Source organism: Lucilia sericata, unplaced genomic scaffold (genome assembly GCF_015586225.1).
Source record: "Lucilia sericata isolate MDLA Ls3-8-SP2 unplaced genomic scaffold, ASM1558622v1 Contig001863F_arrow, whole genome shotgun sequence".
NCBI classification, from domain to species: Eukaryota; Metazoa; Arthropoda; class Insecta; order Diptera; family Calliphoridae; genus Lucilia; species Lucilia sericata.
Genome location: NW_023995754.1, coordinates 30,690 through 50,043, shown reverse-complemented (window position 1 = coordinate 50,043; position 19,354 = coordinate 30,690). Strand labels below are relative to the sequence as shown.

The 19,354-nt window shown below is 30.0% G+C and overlaps 1 protein-coding gene across 5 annotated transcripts in view; it reads right to left on the bottom strand.

Annotated features, from left to right (window-relative positions):
• LOC119612879 overlaps positions 1 to 19,354 on the bottom strand; it is a 55,328-nt gene that overhangs the window by 17,445 nt on the left and 18,529 nt on the right. For 2 of the 5 annotated variants that reach the window (XM_037968762.1, XM_037968763.1), the window contains exons 11-12: positions 17,035 to 17,064; positions 12,468 to 12,608 (exon numbers count right to left, since the gene is read on the bottom strand). In XM_037968762.1, coding sequence (XP_037824690.1) covers positions 12,468 to 12,608; positions 17,035 to 17,064 — 171 coding nt within the window. Of the gene's footprint in view, positions 1 to 387; positions 820 to 1,093; positions 2,075 to 12,467; positions 12,609 to 16,331; positions 16,344 to 17,034; positions 17,065 to 19,354 lie in introns of all 5 variants that reach the window. The other 3 variants (XM_037968766.1, XM_037968764.1, XM_037968765.1) reach the window with 3 other exon arrangements.

Here is a 19,354-nt window from a genome sequence, read left to right as displayed (position 1 = left end):
AAAGCTTTTTTAAAGTTTGAACTTGAACTTGTATTAGGTTCAAAACATTTTTAAAGCTTTTTCGGAATTATTGAAAGCTTTAGTTTATATTTGCAAAATATATTTTACTTTCACGTTTTGGAATAAAGCTTGAAAGCTTTTTTAAGACTTTTATTCTATATGAAACTTTTCTTAAAAGCTTTTGCTTTTTCCACCCCCTAAACTTTATACATTTTCTTTCCCTTTATAATAACTTTAACTAAATGAGAATTCTACCAATTGTTTCTGGAGCTTTTAGACTTTTATAATGACATGATTTTGTGAATGATTGAAATGAATGATGGAACAAAAAAGAAAAACTAAAACTGAAATGGAGAAAAAAAGAAAATTAAAAACCAAAAATCTTACTTTGAACTCTTTCGATTTTCTGCGATTTCTCCGTTTGACTGGCTGAACGCTTCAGGGGCGCAGCAGCCATTCGCATAATGGGAGGCGGCCGCGGTGGTGGTGTGGGTGCTTTCAGTATACCCTTGCGTTGTATCGAACTCTGACTGGGATTTCGTGATATTACGCGGCTCGACACTATAGTCGATGGTATAGATTGTATAACCGTTGTTACGGATCTGTCGTTGGGCATTATGGCGGCGACATGGCGTTCGTCTGCGGCTATGTTTTGAGGAGGGTGATTGATATTTAAGGAAGGCGACATTGAGATCACTGATACTGGTAATGGGTGTTGTTGTTGTTGAGGTTGTTCTTGTGTTGTTTGTGGAGTGTGTTGTATGGTTGTAGTCTTGACTGGTGTTTGTTGTTGAGCCTGTGCTGTGGTTGTGATCAGTCCTATAGTATTTAAGATTTCTGAATCATTGTTGTTGTTGTTGTTTTGAGATGTTATGCAAGTGTTGGTTGAGGTTGTAATGGTGTTGCAACTACTTAAGCTTGAGTCAGTTTTTCTGGCTGTGGTTTTAGCACATTTTTTATAAGTAACTAAGGTGATTGTTTTAAAAAATTAAAAATAAAATGAAATGAAAAGTATTTAAGCAAATTATAAAGAAAATTTAAAGCAAACTTATAAATGAAATTAAATGAAAATAAAAATAAAATTAATTATTACCACTGCCACTGCTGCGTATGCCTTTCAAACGATGTTCTGTGCTAAACGGAGATTTGCTCGATTGCTGCGAGGAGGCGGCCTCTGAACGTTTCCAAAATTTCCCACCCAATAAGCCCACATGACTTCTTTGACTGTCACGACAGCCATCGGTTTTAGTGGATCTTTTGAAAAACATATTACTAAAGAAAAGCTCTACTTTTTTCAAATTTGAAAGTTTAACATTCAAATGTGTTACTTCCGTTTCGTTTGAGGGATTTCCTTGATTAGTTGATATTTCCTGTTGTACTATATCCTCTTCATTGTGATGTGTACGAGTTAATTCCAAAGTATTTGTTTCCTCTGTTAAGGCATCTGTTGTTGTGTTTAAATTTATTACATGAGGTGTTGTAGTAACTGTCAAATTTGTTGCAATTGTTTGTTTACCTCTTATGGGTAAAGTTTGACATAATGATAATTGCTGTTTACTGCTGCTAACGTGCTCATTAGCCTCCACCTTAAGTGCTTGTAAATCTTGCTGGTCATGCAGTGGTTGTTGCTGTTGTTGTTGTTGCTGTATTCTAGCTTGTCTACCAATACGTCCCAGAGTCATGGTACCAGAAGATTGTCTAGTGACATTGAGTAATGTTGTTTGTGTTGTATTGGTGGCAGCACTATTATTAAGTGTTGATGAAGACACCGAACTGTCATTTACTGTCGAGTTGGCTGTCAAATTAGCCAATGTAGCAGTGGGTTTTAAAGTCATGCGATTAACGGCTAAATTTTCTTTAGTATCACTGCTAACATGCACCATAACACCGGGTCTCAATGGCCAGCGGGGTGGTGATTTGGGTATCTGTGCACCCTCACCGCCTAAACGTACACTTAATGTGGGTGTTGTAACTAAAGTGGTTGTTATTGTTGTTGGTGGTGTTGTAACAGTAGTGGAGGTGTTGTTGCTAGTAGTTGCAGTTGTTGTGCTATTTATTATATGTTGCAATATATCTGTATTATTTGTATTATTATTATTGTTGTTGTTGTTGCCACTACCACTATTGCTACATGTTAATGTTTTTGTTGCTGTGGTGTTACTTAAATGTTTTGTAAGTATGGGCGTTGTTTGTATGGGTGTTGTTGATTGTGTTGCTGTTGTTTGTATCATAATGGGTGTTGCTTTTACACTGTTGACATTATCCTTACATTGTTGACCACCGGCCATGGCCGGCAGTAACATATTGCTTATAATGGGCACCTTAAGTGTATCGGGCAATACCGTATTGGCTGATAACACTTGCGGCATATGCGGTTGATATGATAAAACACTTTGGTTTTTTATTATGAATTTTTATGCATTTTTTGTTAATGTTTTTTTTTTATTCAATGGCAGTTTGTGATGAAATTGTTTGGTTATTGATGATATTTTTTTTATTGTATTTGTGGTAATGATGTTATGTTTTTTAAAAAATTATTGTTTTTTTTTTTATAACAAAAAAGCATTTACAACAAGCCACAACATATTTTAAACACATACAACATACAGGTTTACATAAGCCAAAATTTATATATTGTTTTTTATTTTGTGCAATTACATTGTTTAACAAATGAAACGAAATGAAAAAGATTAATAAAAAATCAGAAATTAAAATTAAAAAAAAAAATTTACAAAGAAAAAAATTAAGCTTAATTAAACTACACAAAAAGCTAAAGAAAAAACTTGAAATTTCAAAGTAATGTATACAATTTAAAAGACCCTTCTCTAGTATCCTTGGGATCTCAAGGTGTTGGGCCCATTAAGGGCCACTTGTGCTTAAAGATTAAACCTTTAAAAACCATATTCTTGAAGTTTTACTTATTACAGCTGTAATAAGTTAAACTATGCAATAATCAATTATTGTGACCTTTGACCTTGAATATGAAAGTAAGAAAATCATTGGTTACTTTGAGAAAATCATTGACTTCTTTCATAGTTTAGTAATATCCGTCTGTCTTTATAAATTTTGTCATTATTATGGGATGTTCATCAATATATTACGTGACACTATCAACAGTGTTGAGACTATATGAGATCTTCTATTCTGCTCATATCTAATGCTCTGATAACAACTCCCACTATGGTGTTATTTATTTATTTATTTATTTATATAGTGAAGACTGAAGACTTTGAGGTATATAACCCTACTGAAGCTAATCTAAACTTCTATTATACTAAAAGGATTCAAAATGGATTCTAGTGCTTATCGAGTGGAGTAGATGCTTGCGGCATACAACACTTCTCCAACCATTTATTGTTCAACAGCTCGATCACAGAGGTTAACTTATTTTCGGCATTCAGTAGGTATTCAGCTGATAAGGTTCAATCTAAGACCTTATTGTACTGTAAAAGACCATAATGGAATACTCAGGTTAGCTTTGCATAATATGACTATCAGGCCACTTGTCAGAGATCGAAAAGAAAGTGCAAACGTATTCGCTTTAAAGGTAAGAGTAAGTTAATCAGATGAATGCAAAAGCTTTCCCAGCTGAATTACAAACATGAACGAGGGAATCCCATACGACTACTTGAAATAATAAACTGTTGCTTACAACAACAAAGATTCTATGAAATGACTAAAACAAGAGCAGAATGACAAGTCTCCTTTGAATGATGATACGTACTCTTTGTGAACTTGCAGGTTTAGTTGCACAACTATACAATAAATGAACAAACGGATTAAGACAAATGTAGAGCAAGTTAGGCTTTCATTGAAATTAGATTCAAATAACTTGATAGCGTTGTTTTTCTAAATCCATGATCCAAATTATAAGGATATTTGTTCAAGAAACTGTGTTTCAGAATATTGAACGATCATTTTTTTTTTCATAGATCACTCGAAAATTAGCGCACAATATATACAATCTCTTTTTAACCTAACCTAACTTTTGATAAGTTAAGAATAATAGCAAAATTTTATTAACTGTAAGATCCCTATACGTATGAGCAACATTTGTAATAGCTTCTAAACTTAATTGTATATTTATACACAATTTATAAAGGGTTTCTTGATAAATTTGTTAAAAAAATTTAAAGTGTCAAGATAAAACAGGTGCTCCCAGACGTATGACATTATATTTTATTAAATAATACTCATACGCCTTAGTAAACGTGTTAATTGAATAAACCGTAAATTATTAAAGATTTAGAAGAGAATTCTAACGTTCGCTTAAGCTGTGCTCTGAGAGACTTTGGCGTTAAATTGGTTTTCAAGTTCAACATAACCTTTAGACAACATTATGTTCTCTACACTAAGGCGTATTAGTACTCTTATTTCTAATAGCTTCTTAACTTTAATGATCATATAAATCATGTAATTTATTTATGATATATAACATTTGTACTTCATATATTCTTGAAAAAGTTGAGATTTTTCAAACTAAGCTCGAGCACCAAGACGTATGAGATTTTATTATATTGAAGAATACTCATACGCCTTAGTGTACGCGTTAATTTAATAACCCGTTAATTATAAAAGATTTTCAAAAGATTCTAGTTGAAAGTGACCCCTGGAAGATTAGTGGAGAATAGTGGTTACTGTTCTTTTCTGGTAGACCGGAAGTGGTGGGTTCGATTCACACCTGATGCATAGATTAAGGAGCGCACAACAGGCCTGACCTAGGTCCCTGGTTTATTTCTTCTGATTTGATGTACATATCTATATACATCCTCCTTTCAAAGTCGCTAACTAGTTGAAAGTGTTCAAAAATGCCATGTACACCAAGGCGTATGAGATTATTTTATATTGAATAACACTCATACGCCATACATAAATTATAAAAAGATTTTGAAAGCTGTGCTATTACGGACGTTGATGTTAAACTAGTTATTTAGTTAAAAGTGTCCACAATAAGCAGGTGCACCAGGGCGTATGAGACTGTGTGGTATTGAATAATAATCATACGCCTTAGTAAACGTGTTAGTTTAATAAAATGTGAATTATTACAGATTTTCGAAGTAAAATCAAATTGTTGTATTAAGTTGTCTAATTTTCTTTAAAATATCTATTTTTTCCATTAAATTCATAAAAAATGTAAATTAAGCTTGCACACCAAGGCGTATGAGATTATTGTATATTGAATAATACTCATACGCCTAAGTATACGTAAATTATTAAGGATTTTGAAAGCTGTGCTATTAAGGAAGTTGACGTTAAACTAGTTATCCAGTTAATAGTGTCCACAATAAGCCGGTGCACCAGGGCGTATGAGACTGTGTGGTATTGAATAATAATCATACGCCTTAGAAAACATGTTAGTTTAATAAAATGTGAATTATTAAAGATTTCCGAAGTAAAATCAAAAGTAAATTCAAATTGTTGTATTAAGTTGTCTTATTTTCGTTAAAATATCTAGTTTTTTTCATTCTCATAAAAAATTGAGAATATTGAAAATAAGCTTGCACATCAAGGCGTATGAGATTATTTTATATTGAATAATACTCATACGCCTAAGTATACGTAAATTATTAAGGATTTTTAAAGCTGTGCTATTAAGGAAGTTGACGTTGTCTAGTTAATAGTGTCCACAATAAGCCGGTGCACCAAGGCGTATGAGACTATGTTTTATTGAAAGTAATCATACGCCTTAAGAAACATGTTAGTTTAATAAAATGTGAATTATTAAAGATTTCCGAAGTAAAATCAAAAGTAAATTCAAATAGTTGTTTTAAGTTGTCTAATTTTCTTTAAAATATCTAGTATTTTCCATTAAATTCATAAAAAATTGGGAATATTGAAAATAAGCTTGCACACCCAGGCGTATTAGATTATTTTATATTGAATAATACTCATACGCCTAAGTATACATAAATTATAAAAAGATTTTGAAAGCTGCGCTATTAAGGAAGTTGACGTTAAACTAGTTATCTAGTTAATAGTGTCCACAATAAGCCGGTGCACCAGGGCGTATGAGACTGTGTGGTAAAATATCTAGTATTTTCCATTAAATTCATTAAAAAATGGGAAATGTTCAAAATAAATATGTACATCAAGGCGTATGAGATTATTTTATATAGAATAACACTCATACGCCTTCGTATACGTAAATTATTAAAGATTTTAAATTCATTAAAAATGAGAAATGTTTAAAATAAACATGTACATCAAGGCGTATGAGATTATTTTATATAGAATAACACTCATACGCCTAAGTATAAGTAAATTATTAAGGATTTTGAAAGCTGTGCTATTAAGGAAGTTGACGTTAAACTATTTAAGAGTGTCCAAAATAAGCCAGTACACCAGGGCTTATGAGACTATGTTATATTGAATAATGCTCATACGCCTTAGTATGGTTATCGTGGTAGTTCACTGCGCGCGAACAGTCAAGTAGAGTCGAAGAGATTCCGTTTGGAATACGCCTTAGTATATGTTTTAAATTAGTAAACCGTAAATTATTAAAGATTTCAAAGTAAATTGAAGTTACGCTATTTAGTTGCCTTTGAAATTTCAAGTTTTTTTTTTTTTTCTTTAAAACAGTTAAATTACTTGATCTAGTAAACAAAATTACAATAATTAAAAATTTGCTTACCTGTGTGTAGCACTCATAGAAACATCAGTTCGATCTTTTAGTTTTTTTAAAAAAAATTTCAACAAAATTTTGTTTTTGATTTGTTTTTTTTTTTTTAATTTAAATTAATGTTTTTTAACAGAAAACAATGTTAAAACGCACATGATGAAGCATTGATTTGAATGATGAGTTTTATTTGCAACGTTTTTTTTTTTTTTTTGTTTTATTTAAATTTATTAACATTAGTTGGGCATGTTTTTGAGGTTAATTAAATAAATTTGTAGTTGTTGTTATATTTATATTTTTTTTTTGTAAAAGTTTAGTTGCAAGCAAAAAAAAAAATGTAGAAAAAAATTAAAGGTTTGAAAATTTAACATAAATATTTATTTAGGCACCAAAAACATAAAAGGAAAAACACACAAACACATGAAGAAAAAACAAGTAAAAGCCAGTTTTGGTTTACACGCACACACACATAAACACAATTTTGTAATAGAGAGGAGAAATAAAAAAATTAAAAATGGAGGGATAGTAATTATAAAATGCAGGTATTGTAATGTTTATTTGTTTTAATTAAATTGAGTATTTTAGTTTTTTTGTTGTTGTTTTTGTATGAAAGTTTAGGTTTGTAGTTGTGTTGTTTTTAGCGTTTTAGTGTATGTAATAATGTAATTTTCATGTTAAATTGTTATTGTTGTTGTTGTTGATTTTTTAATTTGAAATTTTGTTTGTTTATTTATTTTATTTAATTAGTTTTCAAATTCATTTCATTATTTGTTAATTATATTTATTGTTATTTTTAGTTTTATTTGTATTTATTTTGGTGAGATGATTGTATTATGTTTATATGTATGTTGTTGTTATGTTTATGTTTTTATTGTTATTGTTGTTTTTTTTAGTTTTAATTGTTTTAAAAATGTGTTAATGTTTTTTTTGTTTATTTTTAGTTTCAAGTGTTTTTGTGTTGTTGTGTTATTTTTTTGGATGAGGTTTATTGTTTGATGTTAAAAAGTTATAGTTGTTGTTGTTTTTTTTAGTTTTATATATCATTATTTTTGTTGTTTAAAAGAATTTTTTTTTATTTAAAACAAAAAAATTTATTTGATGAGTCGTTGCACACAAAAAGCGTTATTTTTTTGAAACAAAAATATTGTTTTTATATATTTTTTTTTTTTTTTGTTATTTACAGTTGCAACACATAAGCAGTAACATAATACAAAAAAGCATTTGAAAAAGAGAAAAAAAGTTATAGATTTTTATATTTAATTAATTGTTGAAAACAAATATAAATATTTACAATAATTGTTAAAAAAAAGGCCATAAATAAATGTAAGTAAATAAGAAAAGCATGAAAAAAAAAGAGCAAATAAAAAAGGGAGCGAGAGAGAGTTGAACCTATGACTGCTGAAAATGTAAAAAAATTGGGCTTAAATAATGAATACATACAACGCAAGTCACACGCTATAGAATCATTTCAAAAAAGGAAATTGTTCATTAACTTATAGAGATAGAGTCTCTTGTCTTCCTACACTCTATAGCTCACCTTGGCATAAACAACAAACAATAACCACTATAGAACGAACTCATTTTCCATTCTCAGCTAATGCCTGATCTAAGCACTGCTCTGTTAAGTTACTTCATATATTTTACTAAAATTTTCCATAATTTTAAAGGTTTTTTATATATATCTTTTCTATTATCAGTTTCTCTTTTCTATAGTTTCTTTGCCAAATGCTGCCATATTAATAATCTCATTAATATCTTTTAGTTAAACAAAAATCAACTATAAATTATTATTTTTTCAACTAATTGCTATAATGACAATACATTTAATATATCTTTAACAAGCACGAATTAATAAAAATTAATTAAAATCAATTGTTTAAATTACTCATTAATTGAGTCATTAAGTAAAAATCATAAAATTTTTTCTAGCATTATTTTTAATGAGCACTTTTTTTTGTGTACGACATTCTGTAAGAAGTAATTGGATAAAATTTGCAAAATGTATGTAAAGTTGTCTAGAGTAGTATAGTCTATGGATGAGTATCAAGTCTAAAGCATTGCCTAGAGTAGATTATATTATAAAATATAGTTTGTAGTCTAGTATATCACTTTATCTATAGCCCATAGTCTATATTATACATAGTCTATATTTCTAGTTTAGCCTTGAGTAAAGTCCAGAATCTTCTTTAAAATCTAACTAGTCTAGTTAGTCGTCTTATAGTTTGTAGTCGTATAGTCTAGTTTGTAGTCTTGTCTATAGTCCACAGTCTAAACTATAGTAGCCTACTAACTAGTCTATAGTCTAGCCAATAATTTAGTCTAAATCCTACAATCTATTCAAGGATGTTACCTACAGTCTAGTTAATAATCTAGTCCGAAGTCTAGTCTTGAGTTCTGTCCATAGTCTTGTCTATCGTATAATCGACAGAAAGTTAAGTCTATAGTCTTGTACATAGCCTATTCTTTTTTATAGTCTATAGTCCAGTCTATGGAAGGCTGCACTATAGTCTATAGTCCAGTGCATGGCCTTGTCTACAGTCTAGTCTATTCTGTAGACTAGACTATAGACTAGACTATAGACTAGACTATAAACTAGACTATAGACAAGACTATAGACTAGACTATAGACTTGACTATAGACTAGACTATAGACTAGACTATAGACTAGACTATAGCCTAGACTATAGACTAGACTATAGCCTAGACTATAGACTAGACTATAGACTAGACTAGAGACTAGACCATAGACTATAGACTAGACTATAGTCTAGGCTATAGACTAGACTATAGACTAGACTATAGACTATAGATTAGACTATAGACTAGACTATAGACTAGACTATAGACTAGACCATAGACTAGACTAGACTAGTCTATAGACTAGTCTATAGTCTAGTCTATAGTCTAGTCTTTAGTCTAGTCTATAGTCTAGTCTATAGTCTAGTCTATAGTCTAGTCTATAGTCTAGTCTATAGTCTAGTCTATAGTCTAGTCTATAGTCTAGTCTATAGTCTAGTCTATAGTCTAGTCTATAGTCTAGTCTATAGTCTAGTCTATAGTCTAGTCTATAGTCTAGTCTATAGTCTAGTCTATAGTCTAGTCTATAGTCTAGTCTATAGTCTAGTCTATAGTCTAGTCTATAGTCTAGTCTATAGTCTAGTCTATAGTCTAGTCTATAGTCTAGTCTATAGTCTAGTCTATAGTCTAGTCTATAGTCTAGTCTATAGTCTAGTCTATAGTCTAGTCTATAGTCTAGTCTATAGTCTAGTCTATAGTCTAGTCTATAGTCTAGTCTATAGTCTAGTCTATAGTCTAGTCTATAGTCTAGTCTATAGTCTAGTCTATAGTCTAGTCTATAGTTTCTAGTCTAGTCTATAGTCTAGTCTATAGTCTAGTCTATAGTCTAGTCTATAGTCTAGTCTATAGTCTAGTCTATAGTCTAGTCTATAGTCTAGTCTATAGTCTAGTCTATAGTCTAAGTCTATAGTCTAGTCTATAGTCTAGTCTATAGTCTAGTCTATAGTCTAGTCTATAGTCTAGTCTATAGTCTAGTCTATAGTCTAGTCTATAGTCTAGTCTATAGTCTATAGTCTAGTCTATAGTCTAGTCTATAGTCTAGTCTATAGTCTAGTCTATAGTCTAGTCTATAGTCTAGTCTATAGTCTAGTCTATAGTCTAGTCTATAGTCTAGTCTATAGTCTAGTCTATAGTCTAGTCTATAGTCTAGTCTATAGTCTAGTCTATAGTCTAGTCTATTGTCTAGTCTATAGTCTAGTCTATAGTCTAGTCTATAGTCTAGTCTATAGTCTAGTCTATAGTCTAGTCTATAGTCTAGTTTATAGTCTAGTCTATAGTCTAGTCTATAGTGTAGTCTATAGTGTAGTCTATAGTGTAGTCTATAGTCTAGTCTATAGTCTAGTCCTATAGTCTAGTCTATAGTCTAGTCTATAGTCTAGTCTATAGTCTAGTCTATAGTCTAGTCTATAGTCTAGTCTATAGTCTAGTCTATAGTCTAGTCTATAGTCTAGTCTATAGTCTAGTCTATAGTCTAGTCTATAGTCTAGTCTATAGTCTAGTCTATAGTCTAGTATATATTCTAGTCTATTGTCTAGTCTAAGGGCTAGTCTATAGGCTAGTCTATAGTCTAGTCTATACTCTAGTCTATAGTCCAGTCTATAGTCCAGTCTATTTTCCAGTCTATAGTCCAGTCTATAGTCTAGTCTATAATCTAGTAAAGGATAATCTAGTGTAGTCTATTGTCTAGTCCTTTGTCTATTCCACAGTCCTGTATATAGTCTAGCTATGTATATATTATATTCTTATATCTAGTCTATATTCTAGTCTGTAGTATAGTCTATTCTATAATCTAGTAAAGGTTAGTCTAGTCTAGTCTACTGTCTAGTCCATTGTCTATTCCACCGTCTTGTATATAGTCTAGCTATGTATATTTTATATACTTAAGTCTAGTATATATTCTAGTCTGTAGTCCATTCTATGGTCTAGTCTATACTCTAGTCTTTAATTAAGCATTAATTTGGGTCTGTAGTCCACCTTATATTGTATATCAATTTAAAGTCCAATCTAAAATGTATTTATTTTCTCATTAGCTAAATATATTTAAATTTTAATTTTTACCAATCTTTCTAATAGTTTATCAGTTCATTTGTTTATGATTATCAACCTCATTATTTATAATTATTTTATTTATTCTAATTATTACTAATTTAACCACAGCCTGGTAAAACTGTTTTTTGCAACACGTTCTCTCTCTCACACACTTTTCCAGTTATATATTAATATTTTTATATTATTAGTTTAGGAAAAAATATTATGAATATTAAAATTTATTACATTTAAATTATTTAATAAACGCATAATGATTATGTTTTTATAATGTTTATGTTTATTTATTTATTTAATTAAATTAAATAAATTGTAATTAAAAATTATTAGAAATTTAGCTTTTATGTAGAAAAACATATTATTTGTAGACATGTCATGCATTTATAATGAGTTCTTTTTTTTGGCGAAGGGTTGTTTGAGGGGTAAGGGGACGTGCTTTGAAAAATACAGGATTTATTAAAAGTAAATATTTTAATGTTTATTTGGAAATGAAATTTAGAAAAAAATATAATTATATTGACACGCACTAAACACTTTGTGAGAAACATGGGTTTATTGAAAAAGCTTTAATGGTTTTAAATAAATTGTAAATAAAATAATTAAAGATTTCTGACTGAAACAAAGGAGCAGCTTTTTGTGTCTAAATATGGGAAATATGGTTAATGACCAATTTTTAAAGGAAATTTTCTAATTTAATTCGGGGCAAACTATACTGAACATTTGTTATAAAGAATAGCATTGGATAAGGATTAGAGAAAAATAATTATAAAAGCTTTTCTGGTACTAATTTGAGATTAAAAGGTATTAATATATTCAGTCAAATTTTGGGATCAGATTTTTTTAAGAAAATTATTGTAAAACGAAACATTCCTCAACATGCTTTTGTTACAAAAACAAATTCATTCTCAAAAAGCCATGCAAAAGCTCAAATATAAAAAAATTTTAATAAAATCTTGAAAAATTTTGTTAAATTTAAAACAAAACAAACACGAAATTATAAAAACAAAATCATAAAAATTATAAAAAATTAAAAAAAAATCATAAACAAAGAAAACTTAATAAATTATAAAACATAAATAAACTTAATTTAACCCTAAACATTTTCTTTAAATTACTCTTCAATATTTTTATAATTTTATTTTTTAAACTTAACATAAAAATAATTAAATATAATTTTTAAGGAATTTGGTATATTGTTTTTTTCAAAAACTTAATACAAGGTACTTACATTTATCCTGACGTCTACGACGACGACAAATGCAAATAATAATACAACAAATAATAATGACAGCCAACAGTAGGACCAATATACTGGCCACCAGAATGATTAATGTTGTTGTATCCCAACGCTGCCACCAAGCAAGTTGTTCTAAATTAGTTGGAAAAATAAAATTAATTAATATTTTTTAAAAAAGAAATTGCTTAACATTGCAAAAAAGGATAAATAAAACAATTTAAATTGAAAATGTGAAAAACTTAAAATAGTTATAATATTTAACAAAGAAAATTATAAATAATGAATATTTGTTAAATCCAATAAATTCCTTAACATGCCTGCAGTATACACAATATATTCTTTCAGTGTATATACATTATTTGGTGAAGTGACAGTGTGTCCAGGAAAGTATAGGATTTTCAAACAGGACTTATTTCAAGTGAATCGATTGAGTTTAGTCTATTGACAAACACACTTTATAAATTTGTGTTTAGTTAAAGGTTTAAAGACCAATTAACAGTCTAGTCAAGAGAATGGCTTAGAGCCTTGTTCTTGTCTATAGAGTTGAGTATATAGTATAGTGTAGTCTATAGTTAGAGTCAAGTTTACACTCCATTTATTCTAGAGCCTATTATGACGTCTAGTTTAGAGCTTAGTATAAAGTCTAATCGAGAGTATAGTTTAGAATAGTCTAATTTAGTCTAGTAGTCTGGTCTATAGTTTAGTCTGTCGTCAATTTTATAATATATAGCCTACTCTATATCATAAAGTTTAATTTATAGATTAGTCTATAGTAACGTCTATATTCTAGTCAATAGTCTAGTCCATACTGTAGTTAATAGTTCACAGTCGAATCTATATTCTAGTCAAATATGTATTCTATAGACTATTTCTTTGTTTTGTCAATAGTCTAGTTCATAGTCCGTTCTAGGATCTAGTCTATAGATTACTCAGTAGTCTTGTCGGCAGTATAGTCCATGGTCTATATTGTAGTCTATAGTCTAGTCCATAGTCAAGTCATTAGTCTAGTTTAGTCTATAGTCTAGTCTATAGTATAGTTTATAGTCTAGTCTATAGTATAGTTTATAGTCTAGTCTATAGTCTAGTCTATAGTCTAGTCTATAGTCTAGTCTATAGTCTAGTCTATAGTCTAGTCTATAGTCTAGTCTATAGTCTAGTCTATAGTCTAGTCTATAGTCTAGTCTATAGTCTAGTCTATAGTCTAGTCTATAGTCTAGTCTATAGTCTAGTCTATAGTCTAGTCTATAGTCTAGTCTATAGTCTAGTCTATAGTGTAGTCTATAGTCTAGTCTATAGTCTAGTCTAGTCTAGTCTATAGTCTAGTCTATAGTCTAGTCTATAGTCTAGTCTATAGTCTAGTCTATAGTCTAGTCTATAGTCTAGTGTATAGTATAGTCTATAGTCTAGTCTATAGTCTAGTCTATAGTCTAGTCTATAGTCTAGTCTATAGTCTAGTCTATAGTCTAATCTATAGTCTAGTTTATATTCTAGTTTATAGTCTAGTCTATAGTCTAGTCTTTAGTCTAGTCAAGTCTAGTCAAGTCTAGTCAAGTCTAGTCTATAGTCTAGTCTATAGTCTAGTCTATAGTCTAGTCTATAGTCTAGTCTATAGTCTAGTCTATAGTCTAGTCTATAGTCTAGTCTATAGTCTAGTCTATAGTCTAGTCTATAGTCTAGTCTATAGTCTAGTCTATAGTCTAGTCTATAGTCTAGTCTATAGTCTAGTTATAGTCTAGTCTATAGTCTAGTCTATAGTCTAGTCTATAGTCTAGTCTATAGTCTAGTCTATAGTCTAGTCTATAGTCTAGTCTATAGTCTAGTCTATATTCTAGTCTATAGTCTAGTCTATAGTCTAGTCTATAGTCTAGTCTATAGTCTAGTCTATAGTCTAGTCTATAGTCTAGTCTATAGTCTAGTCTATAGTCTAGTCTATAGTCTAGTCTATAGTCTAGTCTATAGCCTAGTCTATAGTCTAGTCTATAGTCTAGTCTATAGTCTAGTCTATAGTCTAGTCTATAGTCTAGTCTATAGTCTAGTCTATAGTCTAGTCTATAGTCTAGTCTATAGTCTAGTCTATAGTCTAGTCTATAGTCTAGTCTATAGTCTAGTCTATAGTCTAGTCTATAGTCTAGTCTATAGTCTAGTCTATAGTCTAGTCTATAGTCTAGTCTATAGTCTAGTCTATAGTCTAGTCTAGTCTAGTCTCTTCTAGTCTAGTCTATGGTCTAGTCTAGTCTATGGTCTAGTCTAGTCTAGTCTAGTCTAGTCTAGTCTAGTCTAGTCTAGTCTAGTCTAGTCTAGTCTAGTCTAGTCTAGTCTAGTCTAGTCTAGTCTATAGTCTAGTCTATAGTCTAGTCTAGTCTATAGTCTAGTCTTTAGTCTAGTCTATAGTCTAGTCTATAGTCTAGTCTATAGTCTAGTCAATAGTCTAGTCTATAGTCTAGTCTATAGTCCAGTCTATAGTCTAGTCTTTAGTCTAGTCTATAGTCTAGTCTGTAATCTAGTCTATAGTCTAGTCTATAGTCTAGTCTATATTCTAGTCTATAGATTGGTCTATAGACTAGTCTATAGTCTATTCTATAGTCTAGTCTATATTCTAGTCTATAGTCTATTCTATAGTCTATTCTATAATCTATTCTATAGTCTATTCTATAGTCTATTCTATAGTCTAGTCTATAGTTCAGTCTATAGTCTAATCTATAATCTAGTCTATAGTCTAGTCTTTATTCTAGTCTATAATCTAGTCCATAGTCTATTCTATAGTCTAGTCTATAGTCTTTTCTATAGTCTAGTCTATAGTCTAAGCTATGGTTATTTTATAGACTAGTCTAAAGTCTATTCAATTGTCTTGTCTAGTCAGTAATCTAGTTTATAGTCTAGTCTATAAACTAGTTGAAAGTCTAGTATATTGTCTAGTCTATAGCCTAGCCTACAGTCTAGTCTCTTGTCTATTCTATTTTATAATCAATTCTATTCTTAGTACATTTTCTAGTTTACACCTTATGCTACTTTGTTTATATATTTCTGTTTCATATTTTTTTACATTTTTATGTCAAATGAGTTGCATTGCATTCTTTACTTTTATACCTTAATAATTTATCAAATATGACAACAATTTTTTCCTTTCACTGCTCAAATACAATTCAGGGAATTAAATAAAATTTCCTGGTTTATATACCCTCAAGTAGTCATATGTATAAAAAAATCTGTTTTTCAATAGCAAATAGAGCAGAAGAGAAATTTTAAACCGGCAACATTTTTTCTAGTTTACTTTAAGTAGAAAACCCTTTAAAATTTAAAATGTTGCTGGGTTGAGTTCCATTTTCTATTCTGTCGTAAATAAGTAATTCCTTGTGACATTTCTTTGCGCTGATGTTTTTATCACACATATGTAGGTACGACATAAATATATAAACTGTCTAGTCATATTCAAATATTTCCGTCATTTGTAATATGAAACTATTTGTAAAATTTATGAATTTTATATGAGTAAGTTGTATAGAGAATGTAGGTTTTTATTAAGTAAAGTTATGTATATGAGTATTAAATGGCTTTTTATTAAATAAGTCATTGACAAAAGTAAGGTGTCAGAAGTCATAAGGGGAGGGATTTGAAGGAAAAATGAAATTTAGCTCTTTAGGTAATAGGAAGAGCTTTTTGCTTAGGAAATAAAACAAAAAAAATTTCGAACATAAATTTAATAAAAATTATAATTTAACAACAATATAAAATTTCTATTATTAAAAGTTATTTAATTATATTTTTAATATTTGTTTAATTCACTTTAGTTGCTGTTTAGGTTGTTACAACATCGTTGGTGAATTGAACAATTATTTTCCGTTTTTGTCTACTTACTTCTAAGGCGCACTGTAGTTTAATTTTTTGGGATTTTGTTTTTGTGTGTGTTTTTCAAGCATATTTAAGCGTTCAAGTTAAGCATGTTTTCATTTATAAGTGGTTATCAAAATTTAAAAAGCAGTAGGGGGAAAAAAGAGGAGAGTTATAATTTTTAAATATTTTTTTAAATTCTATTGTAAAAAATAGCTTTTATAAAGTTAAATTTAAAATAAATTTTTTACCCAAATATATATATACATATATTACCAACACCCAGTTGTTATGCTAAATTAAGTTACGACTACTTAAAAATTATAATATTAAAAATAATTTTAAGTTCAGTTAACTCTATAGTTTAAAATGTCTACAACAAAGTAATCAATGTTTTAAAAAATTATCTAGTTTAACAGTTTATTTGAGTTTTTCTCTTATTTATTATTCACTCCTTTAAGTCATTATTACGAGTTATCTGTGATTAGGAATATGATTCAAATTAGTTGAACAACTTGCAGAAACCTGTTAGATCGCTGTGAGTAAAGGTAAAGTATGATTATGTATTAAACGAAAAATATTGTATACTTGTTTTAGGAATAAGTGCTGTACAAGGACTCGGTATAGGATACAGAATATTCAAGTTTTTCTGTAAAAGCTTTCAGATTTGTTTTTTAGGAAAAAAACTGACATGCTTTAAACTTTTTCAAAATTCTTCTGAAAACTTTACCTTTCCACCAAATGATAAAAGGATGAGTAGCTGTAAAATACATTTGTAACAAGTATAGATTATTAAAAACCAGCACCAAAATTAATAAGAAATAAATGGAAATGAACACAAAACTTCGAATTCGGTTTCCAGCCCTGCACTGTCAAAAGTTCTTTCACCGCAAGCTCATTGTAAAGAAACTACTAGTTCTACTTTAGTACTAGCTCAAGATTTACTATGGAAAGTTTTTTCATCACTAGCTCAGGCTGAACTTAAAGAAGGGCATCCGTCACTTGATCAGTCTGTACTAAAGAAACTACATTCATCGCAAGCTCAAGCTGTGTTAAAGAAAGTACATCCTTAGCCTACTCAAGCTGTATTAAAGAATGTACACCCTTGGCTAGCTTAATCTGTACTAAAGAACGTACATCCTTTGTTAGCTCAAGCTGTACTAAAGAAAAGTACATCCTTGACTAGCTCAAGGTGTACTAAAGAAAAGTACATCCATCGCTAGCTCATGCTGTACTAAAGAAAAGTACATCCATGGTACAAAAGAAAGTACATACATCGCTAGCTCAGGCTATACTAAATAAAGTCCATCAATCGCTAGTTCAAGCTGTACTAAAGAAAGTATATCCATAGCTAGCTCAAGCTGTACTAATAAAAGCTCTTCCATCGCTAACATAAGCTGTACTAAAGAAAATACATCTACCGCCAGCTCAAGCTGTACTAAAGAATGTACATCCATCGCTAGCTCAAGCTGTGCTAAAGAATGTACATCCATCGCTAGCTCAAGCTGTACTAAATAATGTACATCCATCGCTAGCTCAAGCTCTACTAAAGAATGTACATCCATAGCTAGCGCAAGCTGTATTAAAGAAAGTTCATATATCGCTAACTCAGAACCTACTCTAGCTCAAGCTGTACTAAACAAAGTTCATCATCTCTAGCTCAAGCTATACTAAAGAAGGTATATCCATCGCTAACTCAGGCTGTACTAAAGAAAGTAAATCCATCGCTAGTTCAGGCTGTACTAAAGAAAGTACATCCATCGCAAACTCAAGCTGTACTAAAGAAAGTACATCCATTGCTAGCTCAAGCTGTACTAAAGAAAGTACATCCATCGCTAGCTTAAGCTGTACTAAAGAAAGTACATCCATCGCTAACTCGAGCTATACTAAAGAAAGTACATCCATCGCTAGCTCAAGCTGTACTAAAGAAAGTTCATCATCCATCACTGGATCAAACTGTTCTAAAAATTATTTTCATCATTACTTCTTTTATCGATCAGTTGAAAGTTTTAAGCAAAATTCTTTTAAAAAATCATTCTTTAAAAATTTAATATAATTTTACAATAAATCTTAAGCTTAAAATATTATCTCTATTTAATACAAATATTTATTATTTTCAAACCAAAACCACCAACAAAAAAAGCTAAATAAGAGAAACATGCACGAATGGAAAGAAAACTCTTTTTTTTTTTTTTTGTTCTTCTTGTTTAAAAGGAAGTGTAACAACACAGCGAAATCAATTTCCTTTTCCTAATACAAACATATAAATAAAATCACAACCAATGCCAAGCCAACCAACCAAGGGTTCAGTCAAAAGAAAAGAAAAAACCAACAAAATACATTAAATTTAAAATCAAGAGAGAGAAAAAATTATCGAAGAAATAAATACAAAAGAAAAAAAAAATAATAAACTCACAAAATTGAAAATGTACTTTTTTCCACTACAACAAACTAAAAAGCGTCAGCTGCAGTTTGTAACCGAAAAGAAGTGAAACAAAAAAAAAAATTGTAAAAGATGGTTACAATATCCTAATCAAAAGCTGCTTACAGAGGAAACGGAAACATAGAGGAGTGTTTGAAGATGAATACGAAAAAAAATTTAGCTGGTGGTTAGAATTCAAACAGCACGTGCTGTAAATTCAAAGTCATGGTGGTTTTAACCAAAATAAAACAACAACAATAACAAAAATTGCAATATTGTTGAGAATCTTGTAGCTGTTTCGTTTTAACGCCTTTTAACACACACACACACATACAATCACAAAACAAAACAATCGAACTGAAAACCCAGTTTTACAGGAAACTGGCCAAAAGCAACAATAACATTGACAAGGACCCACGAAAAATTCCCCTCTTTAGTTGGACGCTTACACACACACACACACACACAGAAATACACATTGACAGTCCTGCCATTTGCAATGTATTGTATTAAAACACAGTCGAAACAAATATTGACAGTAATCAGCTTCCGTTTATTCATTTTATCACAGATACTGCCACGGATTTGTTAGTATGCCATTGTGTATATATGTATGCATGTATGTGTG